A 24,731-nucleotide genomic window follows, 5' to 3' on the forward strand; every position below is an offset into this window, starting at 1 on the left:
ACCAGTTATGCATTAGTTGTCAATGCCAGCTTGGACATCAGTGTTAGATGAATCTGTCTAATCAATCTTCACCAGTTTTGTCTATAATGATGGATTTAACAGCCTGACAAAAATTTTTTTTTGTTATTGTTCTTGATGGAGGTTATGATGCCTTGAATTGTCCATGGTGTTGTGCACTTAGAAATAACAGCTCTAAGTACATTTCCTACATTTTCCTTTTTGTCTTTCATTGAACAGATATCCTCAATTTAATGCAAGAGAACATTTTGTTGTTATACATTCATGTCCTCGTGGTATGACTGTTGACAGGATATTCCAAAATAAAAGGATACTGCAAGATTTTCAATGAGGATAAATTGCCATAATATGACGCAAACTGCTTTTTCGATAATTATAATACAAAGGTTCCATTCAATGAAGCATATACAATAATGTAATAAATACATATATTTATATTTTATTTTATTTTTGAGACATAGTTTCACTGTTGCTGTCTAGGCTGGAGTGCAACAGCGCAATCTCAGCTTACTGCAACTTCCGCCTCCCACGTTCAAGTGATTCTCCTGCTTCAGCCTCCCAAGTAGCTGGGATTACAGGCATGCACCACCAAACCTGGCTAATTTTATATTTTTAGTAGAGACAGGGTTTCACCATGTTGGCCAGGCTGGTCTTGAACTCCTGACTTCACCACTGCCTCGGCCTCCCAAAGTGCTGGGATTACAGGCATGAGCCACTGCACCCAGCCAATAACATAATTTAGTCTAACACAGTTGATCCTTCCATTGTTTAAAAATACACATGAAAAAAGAAAAAAACCTATATGCTTACAATGCATCCAGAGCTTTTTTATAGTAACCTTTGTTTTGGATTTTTAAAATATACACTGGCCGGATGCAGTGGTTCATGCCTGTAATCCCAGCACTTTGGGAGGCCGACGCGTGTGGATCATGAGGTCAGGAGATCGAGACCATCCTGGCTAACACGGTGAAACCCTGCCTCTATTAAAAATACAAAAAATTAGCCGGGAGTGGTGGTAGGCACCTGTAGTCCCAGCTACTCAGGAGGCTGAGGCAGGAGAATGGCGTGAACCCGGCAGGCGGAGTTTGCCGTGAGCCGAGATGGCACCACTGTACTTCAGCCTGGGTGAGAGAGTAAGACTCTGTCCCATAAAACAATAATAAATAAATAAATATATATATAATCCTCATTTAGTGCCCTCCTTAGCTAGAATCTCATTACTAATTCATTTTTTTACAATATTTAATTTAGATATTTTCCATATATTGGCCCTGCTAAAATAGAATATAGCATCTTTCTTATGGTAGTAACCAACAAGGAAACTTTCCTTTAACTCCCTTTTTATACTCTCGGTAAGTAGCAGGGGGAAAAATGCATTCATAGATAATTTCTAGGCAAAACTGTAAAGCTAACGAACCAATCTTTTTCTATTTATGCTGTCTCTCTATTTCACTAGAAGAGAAAAAAAGTCTTTTTACCCTCGAAGAGAAAAAAGTCACCATTCTGCATTTAGTTATACTCATATATTGCATTTCTGTATTTTTGTTTCTACTGTCAAAAATCCACGTAACAATGTGATGTAAAAGAAAAGATTTCCAACATAATGTTTGCCACTATTATTGGTAGTAACAGATTTAAATGGTAAATTTAATGTATCTATTGTAAAGGAAATTAAATTACATATTTTAGGTCATATAGCATAATTCATTTAACCATAAATGTTTTAAAACTTTAAAATATTCACATGACGTCTATAATTTGTAGCTCTGTTAATAGAAATATCTTAATTTATAACGAATTTTGATAACAAGCAAATTTTAAACTGATCCACACACACAAAAAAAGTTGGCTGGGCGCAGTGGTTCACGCCTGTAATACCAGCACCTTGGGAGGCCGAGGCGTGCGGATCACGAGGTCAGGAGTTCGAGACCAGTCCGGCCAACATGTTGAAATATCAACTCTACTAAAAATACAAAAATTAGCCAGGAGTGGTGGCGCCTGCTTGTAATTCCAGCTACTCAGGAGGCTGAGGCAGAAGAATCGGTTGAACCCGGGAGGCAGATGTTGCAGCAAGCCTTGATTATACCACTGCACTCCAGTTTGGCGACAGAGCGAGACTCCGTCTCAAAAAAAAAAAAAAGTCATCACCATAATGTCAAAGGAACTAGTAACGTATGTATCTTAATATCAACAACAATTAGTTTTTACTTAATAGACTGACCTATCAACCTCTTTAATGAGCTATTTCTAAGACAGACTGCTTATATGTTAGCATCAAGACTGAAGTTGAGGTTCCCTTCTCATGTTCAAGGAAAGCATTCAAGACAGTCACCTCAGCTAAAAAAGCATTTGTTCCTTGGTATTACTTTCTTTTTTTTTTTGAGATGGAGTCTCGCTCTGTCACCCAGGCTGGAGTGTAGTGGTGTAATTTCAGCTCACTACAGCCTCTGCCTCCCAGGTTCAAGCAATTTTCCTGCTCCAGCCTCCCAAGTAGCTGGGACTACAGGTGCCTGCCACCACACCCGGCTAATTTTTTTTTTTTTTTTTTTGTATTTTTGGTAGAGAAAGGGTTTTACCATGTTGGGCAGGCTGGTCTTGAACTCCTGGCCTCAGGTGATCCACCCACCTCAGCCCCCCAAAATGTTGGGATTACAGGGATGAGCGACCGTGCCCAGCTCCTTGGTGTTACTTTTGATATGAATGTAAAAATGAGTATACTGAAGTACAAATCCAGTGAGTTGTTGCAAATAATCCCTAATTAGTGGAAGTAAGCAAAAATTTAAGTATCACATTAAATCAAACCTGGATCATGCTGGTGTCTGCTAAACTGTAAAGGCTAGAATGAACTCAAGGAGTATAAACAATTTTCTCCAAATCTATTTTTTAAAAGAAAGGTAAAGAAAGGCCAGGCACGGTGGCTCCTGCCTGTAATCCCAGCACTTTGGGAGGCCGAGGCAGACAGATCACAAGGTCAGGAGTTTGAGACCAGCTTGGTGAACATGGTGAAACCCCGTCTCTACCAAAAATATAAAAAATTAGCTGAGCGTGGTGGTGGGCACCTATAATCTCAGCTACTCAGGAGGCTGAGGCAGGAGAATTGCTTGACGAGGAGGCAGAGGATGCTGTGAGGCAAGATCATGCCATTGCACTCTAGCTTGGGCAACAGAGCAAGAGTTCGTCTCAAAAAAAAAAAAAAGAATATTTCATAACAAACAAAAACTCATCAATAGTTGTTAGTGGTTATCTTCTAGAGAGAGGGACAAAGGTGGAGTAGAGGTGAAAAGTAGGCTTTTACTTTTCACTTTTTGTACAAATAACATCTTATGCAAATATTGCCTTTAATATTTTTCTCAAGTAATATTCCAGGCTCCAATTATGACAAACTAGTTTTTAGAATCATAAAAATTATTTACTCGAGGCGGACAGAATGCTTGAGGCCTGGAGTTCAATATCAGCCTGGTCAGCATGGTGAAAACCCGTCTCTATTAAGAATGCCAAAATTAGCTGGGTATGGTAGCACGTTCCTGTAACCCCAGTTTCTTAGGAGGCTGGGGCATGAGAAACGCTTGACCCCAAGAGGCGGAGGCTGCAGTGAGCCAAGATCACACCACTGCATTCCAGCCTGGGCAACGGAGCAAGACTCTGTCCAAAAAAAAAAAAGTTACTAAAATAGTAAGTCCTGGCTAGGTACAGTGGCTCATGCCTATAATCTCAACACTTCAGGAGGCCAAGGCAGGTGGAACTCTTGAGCCCAGGAGTTCGAGACCAGCCTGGACAACATGGTGAAACTGAGTTTCTACTAAAAATACAAAAAATTAGCTGGACATGGTGGTATGCACCTATAGTCCCAGCTACTTGGGAGGCTGAGATGCAAGAATCACCTGGGCCTGGGAAGTCGAGGTTGCAGTGAACCATGTTCATGCCACTATACTCCAACCTGGGTAACAGGAGGGATTCCCCATCTCAAAAATAGTAAGTACTTAAATCTTCAAATTCATAGGTAGACCCAGATATTCTAGATCTCTTAGTCTAATAGTACATATTTGACTACAGAGATAAGTTTCTTAATTCTCCCAGTAATAACTTTTACAAATTTCTGCCCTCTTTATGGAATGGATCCAAAGATCAAGTACCAAACACAAAGATTTTAACAACTATACGATAATTATAAAATACTACTTTTAGAGGTTGGACATGGTGGCTCATGCTGGTAATCCCAGCATTTTGGGAGGCCAAGGCAAGAAGACTGCTTGAGGCCAGGAGTTTGAGACCAGCCTGGGCAACACAGCGACAAAAAATAAAAAGTAAAAAAATACAATACTACATTCGTAGTACTAACCTTTATTAAGTAACAGTTCAAATATTATCTTTTGAATAAACTAATAATGAACTTCAATGCCTTATCAAGATCCTAACTCACAAGTCAAATCATGGTCTTAAAGGGCAAACAAACAGAAATCAGTGAGCTTGCTACGATGAAAAATGGGCTAAGAAAGTCACCTCCAATATTTTACTTATTTGAAAACTAAAAGTATAACTTACTTGTCATAAAATCAAACTATTCAATTTCAGAAACATGTTTTGAACAATGTTTCATTACCTGTGGCTGGATTGATGCTGGCTGCAATATGAAAGTGGCAAAGTGCATTGGCATGCAGTGGAGTGTTCCTGTGCACATGATGAGGATCCTGCTGATGTGGCAGATATCCAGTATGTGCCACAAGTGCAAGTGATCTCCTCCGACCTCTTCGAAAATGTCTCAGATTTACCTGTGTGAATAGAAACAAAACTAATGCCTATATTGTCAAAAGTCATACATGTGTAGGTTACATAATGATTTTCAGAAGTTACATATATCCTAGTTCAGAACATTTTATATGTTTTATATGTAAAAACACCTTTTAACATTTTATATGTAAAAACATCTTTCAATATTTTGGTATAGCAAATTTGAATCCTGAAGAATAAAGTTATGACTTAAAGTACCTGGATGTTCTCTTAATCCTCACACAATATTTTGCTATTTTTATTAGGCTTATTTTCTTAGAATGTAGTTCCTAAAATCAAATGTTAAAAATTTTTTTTTCCAATACTATTGTTTGTGAATGACGTCTCTACACACACTGTCCTCTTTTGTCTATAGCTAACTCCTTATGACCACATAGTATTAAACAATATTACCATTGCACATGGGACATTTCATAATTTACAAAGCATTTTCATAGAGATCATCCCATTTGATGCCACGAGGCAGGCAGTGTAAATACTGTTATTCTCATCTTTCATATGATAAAATAGTCTATATAGAACCCAAGATCAGCTAGCTAAGAAGAGACAGGGCAAAAGGTAGAACAAGTCTTCAGATTCCTGGTCAATAACTTCTTTCAGCTATTACTACATGTAACCATTCTATTCGTTGTTGAATCAATATAGAATTTATTATATTCTGAGCCATGAGAATACTATTCAAATTAGAAAAATAGTTGCTGCATAATCATACAAAACATTCAAAGATAAATTGTTTTAAAATAACTTCTATTTTCAGGGTCGGGCGTGGTGGCTCATGCCTGTGATCCCAGCACTTCGGGAGGCCAAGGCAGGCAGATCACTTGAGGCCAGGGGTTCAAGATCAGCCTGCGTGGGAGGATTACTTGAGCCAACATGGCAAAACCCCATCTCTACTTTAAATACAAAAATTAGCCAGGCGTGGTGGCACGCACCTGTAATCCCAGCTACTTGGGAGGCTAAGGATGGAGAATTGCTTGAACGCGGGAGGCAGAGATTGCAGTGAGCTGATACCACGCCACTACATTCCATCCTGTGTGACAGAGAGAGACCCTGTCTCAAAAAACAACAAGCAGCCCTCCCCCCCAAAAAAACAAATCCACAAAACATAAAATCACCTCCTGTTTTCAATATTAAGAAAATAATAGGCCGAGCGCCATGGTTTATGCCTGTAATCCCAGCCCTTTGGGAAGCCGAGGCAGGTAGATCACTTGAGGTCAAGAGTTCGAGACCAGCCCTGGCCAACATGGTGAAGCCCTCTCCGTACTAAAAAATACAAAAATTAGCTGGGCATGCGCATGGTGATGTGCACCTGTAATTCCAGCTACTCAGGAGGCTAAGGCCAGGAATACAGTTAGCCAAGATCATGCCACTGCATTCCAACCTGACTGACAGAGTGAGAATCTGCCTCAAAAAAAAAAAAAAAAAAGAATCTGTATTACTATTCTATTGTTTCTCAGCCTTTAGGCTATGATCAAATGTATTACTATTCTACCTTTAGCATGTCCAAAAACCAAAAATTGACTTTCACTTTCAATATTAATTTGTAAAGACCCCAAGTTCTGGGGGGTGGGGTGGGGTTTCTAAAGATAAAATGGTAGAAAAACAGAATAGGATAAACTACTCAAGCTCTATGAAAGGAAAAATAAGTTATTTTTAGAGTTAAATCTTTGCATTCTCAGATTTTACTTTACGTTATTTCAGCTAAGTCAAATGTAATCAACCTTTTACCATCATCATCAGTAAACCTAAGATTAACTTCATAATTACAGGTAGTTTTGTGTTTCAGACAAAATCTAGATAAAAAGATATTTTTGAACCAAATAGAACTGAAAATTTTCTAAGAATGATTTTCCTAGGATATAGATTTTTTATAACATTACTTTGTTACCAAAATGGCAATGTACCAAAGGTTTTAAAACTTGTAGTAAGTAATGTAACAAAAACACTCACTTCTAAAGCATTTTGAACTCGTTCTTTACTGGAAGCATTTCTCTTGAAGTTATTTGTTAAATTAATTGATCCAGTCCAATGGCTGTAGTCACCTCCGTATAGCAAACAATCATTTGGTAAAAATGTCTCTACCCAAAGACGACACACATTATCTTTGCAGCAAGTCAACAGTACATTACATACAGAAGCCCTAAGGAATGAAAAGATTTTAGAAGCAAAAATACAAATACCACATAGTATGACAGACAATTCTACGATATTTCTGTAATTACTTAAATGTACCAACTAAGATGCTAATGAAGAAAATATCAATATGTATAGATTTCATCACAGCAAATGCTTGCCAACCTATGTCTTTTCTGCCTAGAATTCAGTAGTTCTTGTTTCAATAATCTTGCCAAAAGTTCTTTCTTTTTTTTAAGAGATGTGGTCTCACTATGTTGCCCAGGCTGCTCTCAAACTCCTGGGTTCAAGCAATCCTCCGGTTCAAGTAATCCTCCCGCCTCATCCTGGGATTTCAGGTGTGTGCCACCATCCCAGCTCTCAATAAGATTCTTTTTACATCTAAAAAAACAAAGACTGAGATTAAGCCACAATCTCTCAATTGACACACAAGAAATAACCACATCTTGTAATAAAATTTTCTGATTTATTGAGTGGATAGTTCTTTGAATTATATCATATGTTTCATTTCTACTTCCTATAAAGGCACCTGCACAGTCACAAAAACCGACAGTAACTACTGAGTACACTTATTCTCTCCTTGCCTAACAGATGCCCAAAGCAGTGAAATGCAAGAATTGAATATTCATGATAAAGTAAGTACTAAACACTTCCCCTCCTTAGTCATCCTTGACTTTCAGTTAATTTCCTTTTTGCCACCTCCTTAAAATAAAAGCAAAAATCAATTACATATATGTTAGTAAGTCCCATAAGCATCAAGAACTCAAAGGCTGAAACCCTATCAACAAGGACTACCTTCCATCAAGGAATTCAGTAACTTTACAAGAGAGAAAGAAAAAGTCACAATATTTTGTAGTAGCAACTTGTTCCAGCATATATATCTGATTTTTAAAAACGCAACAATCAGCAGGTTTTATCAGTAACTCAGTGAGTTAAAGTAATGAGAAAAGAAATCAAAATACTGCCTAGTAGCCACTTTGTTAAACATACCTACCTGACTAAAAAAGAAGTTGCAGAAGAGAAGGGAGAACAGCATGATTTGTATTGGTTGCTCTCTCCTTCTCCTTCCCTCCTCCATTCTTGCATCTCTCTCCCTCTGGCTCCCTCTCCTCTGTCTACTTCCCTCTCTTCTTCTCCCTTTCTACCTCCTCTCTGGGCTTCCCTCTCCCACCATTCTTTGCTTTCACAGACTTTCCAGGCCACCCTCCCTTTCTACCTCTCTCCTTCTGTCCCCTACCTCTCCCTTCCTAGCATCTTTTTTTCTTTCCTTCCCCAATCCCTTGTTTCTCCTCCTTTCCCCATCCTCACACCCAGCTCACTCCATTTTTTCTCATTCTCTTTTCTCTATCCCTGTCCTGGCTATAGCTACACTATAGCTCAAAACATCTAGTCAGCAAAATTCACAAAACAGTGAAAAGTTAGGAAAAAACTGCCACATGGTGTGGCCAAATTGAAAATGGCCATATGGTACAAAATGGGATTTCTGGCTGCGCACAGTGGCTCATGCTTGTAATTCCAGCACTTTGGGAGACTGAGGCAGGCAGATCATCTGAGCTCAGGAGTTCAAGACAAGCCTGGGCAACGTGGCAACACCCCATCTCTACAAAAAATCCAAACAGAAAAAAATATATTAGCCCAGCATGGTGGCACACACCTGTAGTCCCTGCTATTTGAGAAGTTGAGGCGGGAGGATCACTTGAGCCCAGGAGGTGGAGGTTGCAGTGAGCCATGATTGGGGCACTGCACTCCAGTCTGGATGACAGAGCAAGACCCTGTCTCAATACAAAACAAAAACACAACAAAAAACAAACAAACAAAAAAAAAAAATAGGGAATTTCTACCTGTATTTAAGTAATAGGTCTCTATAACCTACTAAAATTCAGTACGATATTAACTCTTTCCAGAACTACAGACAAAAAAGAAGGGACTGGGGGTATGTATGTGTGTGTCACTGTGTGCTTGTGTGGTTAAACTTACACCCATTTCAGAGAAGAATAATGTAGGGTATTAACCTACTCTTTCTTTTCCTCAGATATGGCGGGTGCAGTCAAATAAACATACAAGAACTAATGGTATATCCTCTTAATAAAGCTATTTTTTAAAAGAAGAAAACCAGGGAAGAGATACTAGTAGGTACAAGATGACAGAGTATTTATGTAAAAATATAAACAAACAATCTGGAGAAAAAAGATGACAGGATTAGACACAAAACAAAAAGAAAAAGAAAATATGTACAACTCTGTGACTTAAAGACATCTGATATGGAGTAAATTATCCCAGCTTAAACTCCTTTAATATGGCTCTTATCCTAAGCATCAAACATAGTTGACCCACAGCCAGAGATGTGCAGGCCAGAGACTATTTAATATTACTCCAATCTTCATAGGCTCAGAAGTCCTATTAACTACGAACTCTCAAAAGTGGGAGAAGCAATCAAAAGTAACAAAGATGATGTTTCTTAATACGTGGGGGAAAATGACCAATCCACCGACCTAGGCATATATTTGCTTGTTTTTCGCCAGGAAAATCCATTTACGGCTCGAGGATGGGCCAGATACACAAAAGAAAAGTCAGTTTCTCCTTGGGATTGTTTTTCTGAACTTCTATCTGGAGAAGTAACAGCTGTCCGCCAGTTTTCTACATTATACCATACCTTCAAAAGACAGTCATCCTAAGGAAAAAAAGAAACCAGAAAAACATGCAGATCAGAATTAAAGATTAAATCAAATAGCAAAAGTAAGACTTTTCTCCAAACAGCAAAAGTAAGACTCTTCTCCCCAATGGCAAGAACTTGGGGATGGGAAGAGTCGTTGGGCACAGAGGAATTAAGAACAAAATTCTGATTCTGGCACTTTTCTATTAGCATTCCCTAATTGTGCTTTAAAAACTGAAGTGCATGAATGTGTGTAATGTGTTCAAGAAAAACGCTTGCTAATTACTAGAGTATGGGGAATGGAGTTATTCAGGAAAGACTGAAAGATAAAACTAAGGATTTCTTTTCCAGTAAGCCAAATATTAAAAAAGAAATCAATACCACTAGAAGACTTATGAAGACTGCTAATTATTGGGGAAAAAAAACAACAAAGTACTTTTCATGAATTTTCATGTGACTTTTCAAAGAAAATGTTGATGATGAAAATAACAAGTTAATATATAAATACTACATAAAATACTCTATGTACAATCAAATTTATAGTCCTAATTTGGGAAATAAGGGAAAAGCAAAGGAGACTAGAATGTACCAGGTACTGCTTTTAAGCTATAACTGAGTTCCCACCTGTAAAGTCAATCAGAATAAACAGCTCCACTTCTCTCCTAAAAAACAAAAACCTTACTGTGGTTTTAGAGTATCTTACACTCTTAGTTTGCAGAAGGCTTTGAGCCATGAGAACAATAACTTGACTTACTAGCAGTTCATGAAATGCTCTATGAACCAATGAATAAAAATAACTTCAAAGCAATACATTGCTTTAAAATCAACAGGTAATAACAAAGTATGCACACTAAAGAAATGGTTACTAGTATCTTTCTAGAAAGCCTATGAAGTCTTATATATTAAAAACAGCCTAATATACATCAGCTAAAACGTAATGTAAGTTGAAGCTATGCCTTATTGATTGTATACTACATGAAAGGCACTGTGCCGGTGACTCTATACTGCCTATATTGTCTAAATTAATCCTATGATTAACGATCTATGAGGTAGGTGTTTTTTTCCTCATATTACATATGAGAAAAGAAAGGCTCAAGAAGATTAACTTGCCCAAGAGGATAAAGCTGGTAAATGGCAGATTTATATCCAGATCTGCCCCTATGTCTGTGTTATTTCAATTATATCACACAGTCTTTTAACACCACAATAATGTAGTCAATTTCTGCTACTTAAAATTTTTAATGGCCGGGCAAGGTGGCTCACGCCTGTAATGTCAGGAGTTTGCGACCAGCCTGGCCAATATGGTGAAACCCCATCTCTATTAAAAAATACAAAAATTAGCCGGGCGTGGTGGCGCGTGGCTGTAGTCCCAGCTACTTGGGAGGCTGAGGCAGAAGAATTGCTTGAACCTGGGAGGCGGAAGCTGCAGTGAGCCAAGACTGCGCCACTGCACTCCAGCCTGGGTGACAGAGTGAGACTCCATCTCAAAACAAACAAACAAAAAATTGTTAATGGAAATTATCATTTTCAAGTTAAATAAATAAAAGAATGAAGCCAGTTAATGTTTTTAAAGTTTCAAAGTAAACTATAAACACATAATTTGGCAATAGCATTTTCACAATTTACCTTCCCAGCAGTGGCAAAAAATTCTCCATCTGGTGAAAATTTCATTAAATGAACTTGGGAAGCAGTTCTGTAAATTAAACAGATAAGGAAAAATTTGCAATGAAAACTAAAAAGAAAAAGTTCAATATTCTCAAAATTATACATCAGCAATTGGTTCAAAAGACAGAAAATTTTATAAGTTTCACACTCACATCTTTGTGTACCTGAAAAATGAACTAGTTAATAAGACAAACTTTAAATATAAAAACATCCATCCATAAAATCATGGAAGGAATGGCTTGTCAAAATCTTTAAAGTCTAAAACAAAAAAGTCTTAACTTTCATTCCCTTAGAATGAGAGAGAATGGTTTCATTTTTTAAATCTGGAAATCTAGTTTCCAGAACCATGGATCCCTATATGCCAACATACATTTTCAGGGATAATATATAATAAATTTGCCTTAGGGTAATACTTACCTAATTAAAGATTATATGTGGGTTAACACGGGACTTGCAGCAATTAGGGATTCAACCTACCAGCTTCACCTATATACTTGGTACATACTTGCCTTTTCTTCTCAAAGGAACTTTGGTTCATTTCTCTTCATTGCCTTCCCTTACAGCTACTCATATATATTGATCTCAAGACACCCACCACTATCATTACTTTCCTTTTCTTTGACCAAATTCATGATTAGATAGGTCAATACTAAATTTATTTGTAAAGATATCCAAAGAGGAATTCACTCACATTTCATTTCAGATACAAATAACTTTTTTTTCTGATTTTAAGCATAATACATTGTAGAAAAGTTGATACAGGTAGATAAAAAGAAAATGAAATCATTCATATTTTTCACCAATACTGCCACAACCTTTCCTCAGACAAAGCCAATCTTAACATTTTAATACATAAACTTCCAAATCCTTTTCTCTGCTCTCTCTACTTTCTGCAGAAAAAGGTGGGAGAAGTAGGGCTAGAAACTGAAGTCATATTTACCACCCATTAAAAATATGACACAGGCCAGGCACGGTGGCTCACGACTGTAATCCCAGTACTTTGGGAGGCTGAGGTGGGCAGACCACAAGGTCAGGAGTTCAAGACCAGCCTGGCCAACGTGATGAAACCCCATCTCTACTAAAAATACCAAAAATTAGCCAGGTGTGGTGACACGCCCCTGTAATCCCAACTACTTGGGAGGCTGAGGCAGGAGAATTGCTTGAACCCGGCAGGTGGAGGTTGCAGTGAGCCGAGATCACACCACTCTACTCAGCCTGGGTGACAGAGCAAAACTCTGTCTCAAACAACAACAACAAAAATTTGTCATAAACATCTTTGCATATAGATGCAAAAGATGTGTATATTTTTCCAGGTGTACAGATCTACATTATTTTATTGGCTTATGATACTCCATTGTATATGTTTACAATGATTTCAAATAATTTTTCACTGCTGTTTTCTAATTTTTGCTGCAACAACAACAAAAAGAGAAGTGAACATGCCTGCACACACATTTTCAGAACATCTGGTTAATCCTAAGGATATCCTTAAGACAAAATACTATTTTTTTTTTCTTTTTTTTATTGAGATAGAGTCTCACTCTATTGCCCAGCCTGGAGTGCAGTGGTGTGATCTCGGTTCACTGAAATCTCTGCCACCCGGGTTCAAGCTATTCTCATGCCTCAGCCTCTCAAGTAGCTAGGATTACAGGCATGTGCCACCACACCCAGCTAATTTTTGTATTTTTAGTAGTGATGGGGTTTCGCCATCTTGGTCAGACTGGTCTTGAACTGCCAACCTCAGGTGATCCGCCCACCTCGGCCTCCCAAAGTGCTGAGATTACAGGCGTGAGCCACCATGCCTGGCCTACAGTTCTTTCTAAAGAATTATTTATGCAAAATTCTATTCCCTTTCTACATGTTAACCCATTACCTATTCGAGGATTGCAAAATACATGGAACCAACTCCTTTGAAATCTCCTCTGTAAATTCTACATATGGGACGTCTGCCTTACTTTGGTACGTGATATTTATGCTATCACCACTTCACATAAATCTAGTCAGTTTCACTTAAGATCCTATTATACCAGTCTACTGGTTTATTTTCTATCTACCCCTATCTGTTCATCGCAATATTCTAAGCATCTTTAAAGCTGCCTGGAACCATTCAACAAATATTTGTTGAATGAATGAATGAAATCTGGAAAACTTATTTAAAGGACATGAAAAAAATTAAGCCTGTTGAATCATACTTCCAAAGTGTGCTCCAAAAAGACAATATCAGGGTGGGTGCAGTGGCTCACACCTGTAATCCCAGCACTTTGGGAGGCCAAGGCAGGAGGATCATGAAGTCAGGAGATCGAGACCATCCTGGCTAACAGTGAAACCCTGTTTCCACTGAAAATAGAAAACATTAGCCAGGCATGGCAGTGGGGGCCTGTAGTCCTAGCTACTTGGGAGGTTGAGGCAGGAGAATGGCGTGAAGCCGGGAGGTGGAGCTTGCAGTGAGCTGTGATCGCACCATTGCATTCCAGTCTGGGCAACAGAGTGAGACTCCATCTCAAAAAATAATACCAACTGTACTCTACTCCCTTATTGACAGTATACAAGAGTACCTATTTCTCTAAACACTATTACATAAGATTCATCCTTTTTCTGAAATTTCACATTCTTGATTTCAAGTGAGAACACCTTTTATCGCATTTATTGTTAATATGTTCTATACCTTCTTAAAATTTTCTCTCCATTGCCCAAAGTTGCTTACTATTGTGATACCTGTTCTTTTCTAACTAATTTAAGGCCTACTTTCAAAAACGCATTTGCCCAAAACTGCACATATTTCTCCTCATGTTTGTGTTTCTTTCCTTGTGGACATTTTGCTTTATAGAAACGTTTTATTGATACGGTTAGAACTATTAATTATTCCTAGCCTATCCATTTCCAGTTTGGGAGTCATTCTTAGTCTTTCCCCAACTCTAAAGCAGCATTTCTTGTCAAACAGCAATATAACATAAATGACAAACTTAGCCAAACATGTAGTTTTAAATTTCCTATCAGCCACATTTTTTTAAAAAGTTTAAACAGGCAAAATTAATTATATTTTTTATTTAACCTAATATATAAAATTTTAATTCAACATATTTTTTAAAATGTTAGAGATATTTTACACTTTTTGTAATACTAAATATTTGAAGTCCAGCACTTCTCAGTTTGGACTAGTTGCATTTCAAGTGCTCAATAATAACATGCAGTTAGTGGCTACCATACTGCACAATGTAGCTCTAAAATATAAAATCTCACCTGTATTTTCCTCTAATATTTTTGTTTCATTTTATAGAAATTTTTTCCTCCATCTCACATTTGTTTTGGTATCAGGTATGAAAGACTCTAACTTAATTTCCCCTCTACAGAGCTAGCTAGTTTTCCTTACTATAAAATACTACCTTACAGCTGGGCATGGTGGCTCACAACTGTAATGCCAGCACTTTGGGAGGCTGAAGCAGGCAGATCATCTGAAGTCAAGAGTTCAAGACCAAACTGGCCAACATGGTGAAACCCCGTCTCTACTAAAAATACAAAAATTAGCTGGGTGTGGTGGCACGTGCCTGTAATCCCAGCTCCTCAGGAGGCTGAGGCAGGAGAACTGTTTGAACCGGGGAGGCAGTAAGAATTGCAGTGAGCCTCACATCGTTGCACTTCAGAGTCTAATCCTGGATCCTAATCTGTCCGTTCCTACATCAATAACAAAATGCTTGATCATCTGTGGCATGAGAATTCATTTTACTATACTGTATATCTTTATTCTTCCTTTCTTTCAGAATTTCTCTGACTTTCCCATAGTTGTCCTTTTAAGCAGAGCTTAGAACTATGCTCAATAGAAATTCGACTCAGATTTTGGTAAGGATTATGTTCAATATATAGATTATGTGGGAAATATAGATTTCTTCACAATAGGAAGTCTTCCATTCAAAAGCATGAAAGTCATCTAACTTTTATATAATTTGGCAAGTTTGTATTTAATGGTCTTCATATAGGCCTTACACATTTATGTTTCTTCCTATTTTATTTGACATTTTTTAAAAATGTATTTGTAGAACACAGGAAATAGAAAATTATTTATGTATAAGAAAAAGCATACCATAGACTAAAAAGCAACACTTTTTTATGTCAGTGTGGTTTTATACAACTAAAATACATTTATAATAAAACCACATAGAACAATAGGTTTATCAGTTTACTCCCCTGATTAATTGCTTACTTGCAATGCCAAATGCATCTCCAATCTCCAAAGTTAAGATCTGTTTTATTTAAATTTTCATCTTCAGTTGGCTTCTCCAAGTTCGTATTGGACCAGAGTTGCAAATAGCTCGAACCAGTTAAAAGACGACTGCCTAAAAAAAAAATTATTCATCATTTATATTTAGATATTTAATAGCGACTTAAATTACATGTTCAAGAATTTCACATAAAACAACTTCTTAAAAAAGTCAAATATCAAAAAAATACATTTTGAGGAACAGAGGAGAAGGCTGTATTTTAATTTTGTTAAAATAGCTTGAGATAGAAAGGAAGAAATCTTATAATCTCTCATTTAACAAATATTTAATGAGCATCTTCTTTGTCCCAGGCACTGTGCTAGACATTGGAAATACAATGACAAATAAAACATTGCCCTTTTTCATGAGTTCATATTTCAGTAGAAAGACATGGAAATATGATACCATGTAAAAGTGTTATATACATGATAGAAATGTGTGCAAAGCTTTATGGAAGCCCACAGGAAGGAGACATTAATGTGTCCCTATAGTAAAAGTGCCAGGAAAGTGATGAAATGCAACCTGGTTCTTAATGGATGAATAAGCAGAAGAGACAGGCATTTCAGAAAGGAAACCTAACATGAACAAAGGCATGAAGACACATAAGTTCATATATTTTCCTAAGAATGCCTCTTAACCTGGTATAGGTTAAGGAATAACATACACGGAAAGGCTAGAAAAAAAAATTACCATGGAAAAAATGCCAAGGTGAGACTGTGAAGACTTTTTCAAGTTCATAGCGTTTGGACAAGGTTATAGGTAGTTGGGAGTAAAAGATTTTCAAGTGGCAGTGGGGGATTGTGGGGGAGTTGTTACAAAACTGATCTGTATTTTAGAACAAGAAGGCTTAACTGGAGGAGGGGCAGTCAACAGATGGCAAGGCCTGTGAGTCCCCCTCTACTGAGATAACATACAAAAATCACACATACAATATATGCATTTTTCCAGAAAGATAATCTGTAACTTCCATCGAGATTTTAAAGACTCTAGTATACAAAGGTTAAAAATACTTCTTAGAAAACAACTCTAGAGACAGACAACATCAAGGAAAACATAAATGTGTGGCTAACCAACTATTAAACTATTAAACCTGGTTAATTAACTATAAAAATTCAGATGGTAGACCAGGCATGGTGGCTCACACCTGTAATCCCAGCCCTTTGGGAGGCCAAGGCGGGTGGATCACCCGAGGTCGGGAGTACAAGATTAACCTGACCAACGTGGAGAAACCCGATCTCTACTAAAAATACAAACTTAGCTGGGTGTGGTGGAGCATGCCTATAAACCCAGCTACTCAGGAGACTGAGGCAGGAGAATCGCTTGAACCTGGGAGGCAGAGGTTGCAGTGAACTGAGATCACGCCATTGCAATGCAGCCTGAGCAAGAAGAGTGAAACTCTGCCTAAAAAAATAAATAAATAAAAAATAAAAAATTCAGATGGTAAATCATAAGGATCTCAACCAAATATTTAAAAAGTCAGCATCTGAAAGCCGTTTCAAAAAGTATTGTCAAAGCTGGGTGCAGTGGCTCACACCTGTAATCCCACCACTTTGGGAGGCCAAGGTGGGAGGACTGCTTGAGCCCAGGAGTTCAAGACCTGCCTGGGCAACACAGTGAAACCCTGTCTCTACAAAAAAAAAATTACAAAAATTAGTTAGACATGTGTTTGTAGTACCAGACACTAGGGAAGCTGAGGTGAAAGGATCACTCAAGCCTGGGAGGTCAAGGCTGCAGTGAGCTATGATTGTGCCACTGCAGTCCAGCCTGGGCAATAGAGCAAGACCTTGTCTCAAGAAAAAAATGAAAAAAAGAATTGCCAAGGTTTGACACCAAATAAATACAAGGAAAAAACAAGAAGTTTAAAGGACAGAGTCCCAACTTTATGACTTGGGAATTAAGTAGAAGGTCATGCTATCACCCACACAAAAGACAAGCAATTTTGGCAAAAAAACTGACAATAAAGATGGCATTCACCTTGGCAATTAAAGACTATAGATTTGTTTATTTCTAGAATAATCACTATTTTTAAAATTTTTTGCTGAGACAGGGTCTCACTATGTTGCCCAGGCTGGTCTCAAACTCCTGGGCTCAAACAACCCTCACACCTCAGCCTCCCAAACTGCTGGGATTACAAGCATGGGCCAGGCCAGCATGCTTGGCCCTCGTTTTCTTGTTTCAAAAGGAAAGTGGATCTCTAGCATAGACTTTAGATTAGAAATCCCTGTGTCTAAATCCCAAGTAAGATGCTTAATTAGCCATGTGAATTTGATCTAGTTGGGCAATTTCTGAGTTTCCATTTTTCTCATCTACAAAATTTGAGGTTTAAATACAGTTGTTGTAAGGATTAGCTATAATATGCACAAAGTCTCTAGCACAGGCCAGGTACTAAGCAGAAGCTCAATAAATAGTAGAGCAACTAGATAGAAGGTTTCACAGACAGGGGAAGAAAAAAAGCACAAGAAGTAATGAAACATTCCATTTAAATATGTTGATTATTCCACTTTTGAACTTACCAACAAATACAAGTTTTATTTTGCTTAATATAAACTGAAGATAAATTAAGATATCCCATAAAAGATTAAGAATTTAATGCAGAATACAAAATTAATCCCAGGTATGGAATGGAACAAAAGTAGGTAAGATATAATATGGTATACTGATTTCAAACTCTAAGAATTAGATATTACAGATATTAAATTATGGATATTAAAGCAGGATATTACGGATATTAAAGCAGGAAAAAAGCATAAAAAGTCTAAAACAGAAAATCTTATGATTTAGGCAGGATACAATAGTAAATTTGGACACAAAAGAAAGGCATTAATCAGTTTACCAACACCATCTAAAAATATTTTTCTCTCTCTGATGACTTCTATTTCTATGTTCCAAAGATAACTTTTTTTTTCCTTTTTCTTTTTTTTCTGAGACAAGGTCTTGCTGTCACCCAGGCTAGAATGCAGTAGCACGACCACAGCTCACTGCAGCCTCAACCTCCTGGGCTCAAACAAGCCTCCCACCTCAGCCTCCTGAGTAGCTGAGACCTCAGGTGCTGGCCACCAAGCCTAACTTGCCAAAAATTTTTTTGTAGAGATGGAGTCTCCCTATATTGCCCAGGCTGGTCTCAAACTCCTGGGCTCAAGCAATTCTCCCCACTCAGCCTCCTAAAGTGCTGATATTACAGGTGTAAGCCACCGTGCCCAGCCCTAAAGATAACTTTCTATGTTCTAGATTCAAATGTCTATACATTGCTTTATGATATACAAGCTTCTCAAGGTCCACATATCCAATTAACACCTTATGTTCCACTACCTCTAACTCCTACATATTACTCTTTGTGTGGTCATAGATACTCTCAAAGTATTTCAAATCCAGTTGTCAAGTAATGTCAATTCTACTGCCTAAACACATTTCACATCCATGTATACCTTTCACTATTCATTAATTCATTTAATATTAATTCAGCACCTACTATGGAAAAGGCATTGAAATAAGTTCTTATTTCTCATCCAGACTAATGAGACTACAACCTCTCCAAAGGTCACTCCTTCTCCTGTTCCATTTGCCACTGACCCTTCTAACTCACTGCTGGCAGACCAATCTCGCAAAACCATAAATCTTACATTACTAGCCTCTTTTGAAAATCTATAGTTTTTAGACAACCATAAATAATTAAATTCAAATTTTTTAGCATGACTTTAAAGGTCTCCTATAACACGGTAAGGTCTTATCTCCTTACTACCACTGAGACTCAGCCCAGTGAAGTACTAATCCTTATTATAATGTATCTTATGCTTTCTTTCTCTGTGCCTTCGGTCACTTTTGTAGAATGGTAAAAATGGCTCCCAATAAATTATGTCTCCCTATGTTGATGCCCCCATGTAATATGACTTTGCCATATCTTTCATCAAGAGGTGGAGTCTATGTCTCCCATCCCTTAATATTAGCTGGACTTGTGATCATATAATGTGGCAGGAATAACATTCTGGGACTTCCTTGTAGCTTCCACTTTCACTGTCAGAATGCAGCCACCATGTAAAATCCAGGCTGCTCTGCTAGAGAGAGCCATAGAAGAGGCCATGTGGAGGAGAACAAAGGCACTGCAGTAGATGGTAAGCAGCAAGGCCCAGATATGTGAACAAAGCCTTTCTTGGATCTTTTAGCTGCAGATAAACTGCTTCAGTCACTACCACATGGAACAATAGACAAGCCATTCCCACAGAGCCTTCCTGACCAATAGAATCATAAGCAACAAAATGATGGATGTTTTAAGCCATCCATCATTTTGGAGGATGCTTTTCTAATGCAGAAATAGATAATTGATACAAATATTCATTATATTTTATTTCTTTTTTTTTTTTTTTTGAGATGGATTTTCACTCTTGTTGCCAAGGCTGGAGTGCAATAGCATGATCTCAGCTCACTGCAACTTCCACCTACCGGGTTCAAACAATTCTCCAAGTAGCTGGGATTACAGGCATGCGCCACTATGCCTGGCTGATTTTTTGTATTTTTAGTAGAGATGGGGTTTCTCCATGTTGGTCAGGCTGGTCTCGAACTCCCGACCTCAGGTGATCTGCCCACCTCAGCCTCCCAAAGTGCTGGGAAAGTGGTGAGCCACCACGCCCGGCGTATATTTTCTTAAACTTCACTTTTTTCCTGTTCCATCTACTCAAGCTTCATTGCTAAAGTCTGTTTACTCTCAGGTCCAAAGACTCCTTTTCAATAAAACCTTAATTCTCCAGAGAAATATCTCTTTCCAAAAACAATGGGTATCCTATTATGGCACTTAGAACATTCTCTCATTTCTTACAGTGCATATCTGTCTTCGTTTCAGTATAAACTCTAAAAGGGTAATCCATTTTAGCTCTTTGGTATTCCCCACAATCTTACACACAACAGAAGTAAAATACATGAGAGTAATAAAAATAAGAACAACTAGGCAAATGATATTTCATTTTAGTTAATCCTGCTTATTTTCTTACCTGTGGGATCCCAAGTTATATTGTGTGCTATTGATTCCAGAAAAAATTGGCCACTTTTCTGCCACTGACTATATAATTCCTAAAATTAAGAAAAGAGTCATTTAGCCCATTATGATTGGCATCTTTTCTCTGTCAAATGTGTACGTTTACGCTTGCTATTCTTACAATAACACAATTTTAAAGATAACAAAATGTTCAATTCAGTCAACAAAAATAGAGAATATATGATAAAGAAGACATGTGAGAGAATATCCATTACTGGTGGTCAAAATTCTATCTTTAGTATAAACAGCCAATAACCATATGCTACCTTGGATAACAGTCTTATTAACCTCAGATTTAATTATTAATTTATTATTACTACAGTTACAGTTAAAAATTTAATTTTAAATGTGTCTGTGGCTTTACTATTTGATGTTTTCTTCTCCTTTACTGTTTTATCCCCATCTGAGATCATAATGGTATGGGGGAATATTCAGAACAAAAGATGTAACGTTTTGATACTACTATATAATTTATCGCCTTACAACTTCTTAAAGCAAAATTTTCCCCTTTTTTCTGCCTGCAAATCAGTAAGAAATATACAATGTATTGTGACCCAGAACACATACACATACAAATAAATACAACCTACGTTTATCCTTATTACATGTGACATACTCTGATACTTTCATTCTCTTTTTAAATTCAGGTTGTGGCCTGCACTAAGCTAAGTTCACAGCCCAATTACAGATTGAGATTCATACTCTCTTAATGTGGTGGCTCTCAAGCTTTGGTACAACAAAGAATAGCCTGAGATGTTACTAAAAATTCAAATTTCCAAGACCTGTGCCCAAAAATTCAGGTTCAAAAGTTTCAGGATGGGGCACAGAAACCTGTACTTTAACACCCCAGGTGATTTTGACATAGGTGATCTACAGAATGCTTTCATGAAACACTGTCTTGCAGGAACGTCTTTCAATCACAGTACATACCAGAACCCTCTCTAGAACAAGACATGTAAGTGCACTGACACAATCCTACAGCTACAGATTTAGAAATTCCCAGGGCAGGATCTGGGCACATATACCCAACAGTAGTTGTGATGTGCAATTCTCATGAAGACCACCATCTTAAAAGAATACTCTGTAATATACAAAAAAAAGGAAATATTTTTACAATGATCTGAAGATTCTGAGACTATATTCTAGAATCATATATTTTATACATCTTTCAAGTCTGTAACTTTACCATCTGATCCACTTTAGCCCTTCAAGTTTTTATTATCCCTTCTGCAAAGTCAGTGCTGATAAGCCAACAAACCAGCCTCTTTTTGAGTTTTATACATTATATTCATAATTAGTAAAGGAGAAAATGGGCAAACACTGAAATTCTCTATTTTATCTTTCCCAATAAAGGCATTTTAACATAACATAGTGATTTTCAAAAGCCACTTATTTTATTTAATAAATATTTATTGAGTATTGAAATACACTGTTCAATTGGGCCTGGTGGGGTAATCACCTAAAAAATTTCTTTTTAGTACTGCCAATTACTAATTCTTAAGCCTTAAAGAGGCTCAAATATTGGATTCACTAGGCAATCTGTAAAAACAAATAGAAATCAGAAGTGTGAACACTACTGTGAAATTTAAAGATAAATATCAGTTAACTCAGAAAATAGTTTTCATCAACACAAGGTAAGAAAAGGACGCTCGCACCTAGGAATCAATACAGATGGTTTTACTCTTAGTTCTGTGGCTTAACAGCTGTTTCACTGGTCAAGTCACTATATTCTTTGAGCCTACTCTACTGCCTTATTCGTAAAAAGAAGAAATAATAGCTGTACAAACTAGGTTTGAAGTAATTTGTAAAATACTAATGAGCTAAGTGAAGATGATACGAAAACTATCAAAAGATATATAAAGGTATGTCTGCTATTAAAACAGTTTAGTCCTTTATAATTAATGTATTTCTAAATGGTCTTTGACATGTTAGCCTAATAATATTCTTATCAAGACTGAATAGATATTAATCAATTTGAGAGTTGAGCAAAGAATTTCATAAGGCTGACTTACCTAAGACCAACTAGCTAGACAGACTCAGAAATAGAAATCAGTCCTATGACCCCCAAAACATTGCTCTTTCAATGACACTATACTTATCTTCTTTCAGATGGTTTGTTTTTATTTTTATTTTTAGAGACAGGGTCTCTCTGTGTTACCCTGGCTGGAATGCAGTGCTGCAATCATTGCTCACCACAACCTCAAATTTTTGGGCTCAAATGATCCTCCCATCTCAGCCTCCTGAGCAGCTGAGACTATAGGCATGCGCCACCATGCCTGGCTAAACTGTTTTAAAAATGTTGCCCAGGCTGGTTTCAAACGCTTGGCCTTATACAATCTTCCTGCCTCAGCCTCTTAAGTAGAGAAGATTACAGGCATGAGCATTAAAGAACCTATAAAATCTACTAACATGATCCAAATATTTATAAACTATTGGGTAACCAGTTTTCAGAACTATTTCTGAGTACAGCTTCCTTATAAAGAAAAACATTCATTGACCTATTAACGATTGTATTACATGATCTAAATAATGCAAGAAAGTTAAGCCCTGAAGAGGCAAAAAACCTGTATAAAGGTAGATTATAAAACAAAGAAAAAGTACTACATATGGCTGGACGAGGGTATTTGATACTAGCAATAAAGTAAGTGCCAAACTTTAGGTTACTGACTCTTGAAATATTATAAAATTTAAAATTTCAGAGATAAAATAATAAAGCATTTTAACAATTCATCGGCACGATTTATTCTAACTATTTCAATGAAAAATTTAAATATATTTTTAATATCAAAATGGAATTTAACATGTAGGTTCAATTATAGTATATAAGTTATACTGATGTACTCGATGATCACTCTGATTTTATGCTCTTTTAATACTTAACACATTTCAATTCCTAAAAGAAAAAATCATAAATTACTGACCAAATTTTTCTTTTGTTTCGGTAGGTTAACTGGTTCAAAAATGGAGATAACGTTTCCATAAGATGCTGCAATCTTATAAAAAGAAAAAAAGAACTTATCAGGGATATGTTAACTTACTTATGAATCAAAAAAAGCAAAGAAATGAATACTGTAACTTTATGCCAATACACACAATTTCACTCACTGATGCTTAAGAATGTCAGTTTTGAAGACTATCACATCTGCATTAGAATCCTAAACTGCTACTTACTACGTAACTAACAACTTAATCTCGCCAAACATTAGTTTCCATATCAGTGTTCATAATATGCACAACACTATCTTCCTAACAGCATTATTTTGAGGGTTGAAATAACACTTGTAAAACACCTAGCATATAATAAGTGACATACAATATGCACAGTAAATGTTAATTGTTGTCATCCATCCTCAAAATTCATAATTCTGTCAGTGTATATTAACGTTTCAAAAATATAACTTAGGTCTATTCCTCTAGAAACTCCTGAGTACATTTTAAAACATATTTTACTTTATTTATCCTTTGAATTTACTCTTTAAATTGATGGATCATAACCTTTCCTGGCTCTGTTTTATAAGGTCACTACTACTAAAACTTGAGTGAGTCTCATATGAAGAACATCAAAATATCAGAAATCAAACAGAGAGAGACAGACAGACAGAGAGAGATTAAATGAATGGATCATGGATAGAAAAAAGAACATATGATCTAGTAAAGAGGAAGGTATGAGGACACAACATACATATGGAGAAAAAAACTGTGAATGGATATTTTAAGCGTTCTGAGTTCTTAGGATATAGATCTCACTTGTGCTGCACGGATCTGAAGGCAGTGTTAATTTGGGCCTTTAATTATGGGTGGGATTTCAAAAAGCAGCAAGTATTCAACTTTATAAATAGGGCATAGTATGAACACAGGTGTAAACATTAAAAGAGGTAATATATGTTTAGAGGTGAATGACCACCATCCCACCAAAAAGAGAGTGCTCCTTCTAACAGAATAGAGTACCTGAGACTAAAAAGGCAGGTCTGAACCAGGTTGTAAAATGCCTCACACCAAGGTGAACAATTTGAACTTTTCCAAGGTAATGGGCTAAGAATATTTTGAAGCTGATGAATAACAGGATAAATGAGGATTAATTTTCTCAGAAAAATGAATTAGGTGGTAGTACAGTACGAAGAAAAAAACAGCAGTAATAAAAATACAGGTGCCTATGATGTTAACATTTCCTTTGTGTTTTTTTTTTTTTTTT

The 24,731-nt window shown here is 36.9% G+C and overlaps 1 protein-coding gene across 3 annotated transcripts in view; it reads right to left on the reverse strand.

Annotated features, from left to right (window-relative positions):
• The window catches only part of DMXL1 (Dmx-like 1), a 173,684-nt gene that overhangs the window by 121,890 nt on the left and 27,063 nt on the right, over window positions 1–24,731 (reverse strand). For all 3 annotated transcript variants that reach the window (XM_011972855.1, XM_011972853.1, XM_011972854.1), the window contains 7 exons: window positions 23,461–23,532; window positions 20,496–20,574; window positions 15,456–15,588; window positions 11,219–11,285; window positions 9,432–9,610; window positions 6,757–6,946; window positions 4,619–4,787 (listed from right to left, as the gene is read on the reverse strand). In XM_011972855.1, coding sequence (XP_011828245.1) covers window positions 4,619–4,787; window positions 6,757–6,946; window positions 9,432–9,610; window positions 11,219–11,285; window positions 15,456–15,588; window positions 20,496–20,574; window positions 23,461–23,532 — 889 coding nt within the window. The remainder of the gene's footprint in view (window positions 1–4,618; window positions 4,788–6,756; window positions 6,947–9,431; window positions 9,611–11,218; window positions 11,286–15,455; window positions 15,589–20,495; window positions 20,575–23,460; window positions 23,533–24,731) is intronic.

Source organism: Mandrillus leucophaeus, unplaced genomic scaffold, assembly GCF_000951045.1.
Source record: "Mandrillus leucophaeus isolate KB7577 unplaced genomic scaffold, Mleu.le_1.0 Scaffold131, whole genome shotgun sequence".
In the NCBI taxonomy this organism is placed as follows: Eukaryota; Metazoa; Chordata; class Mammalia; order Primates; family Cercopithecidae; genus Mandrillus; species Mandrillus leucophaeus.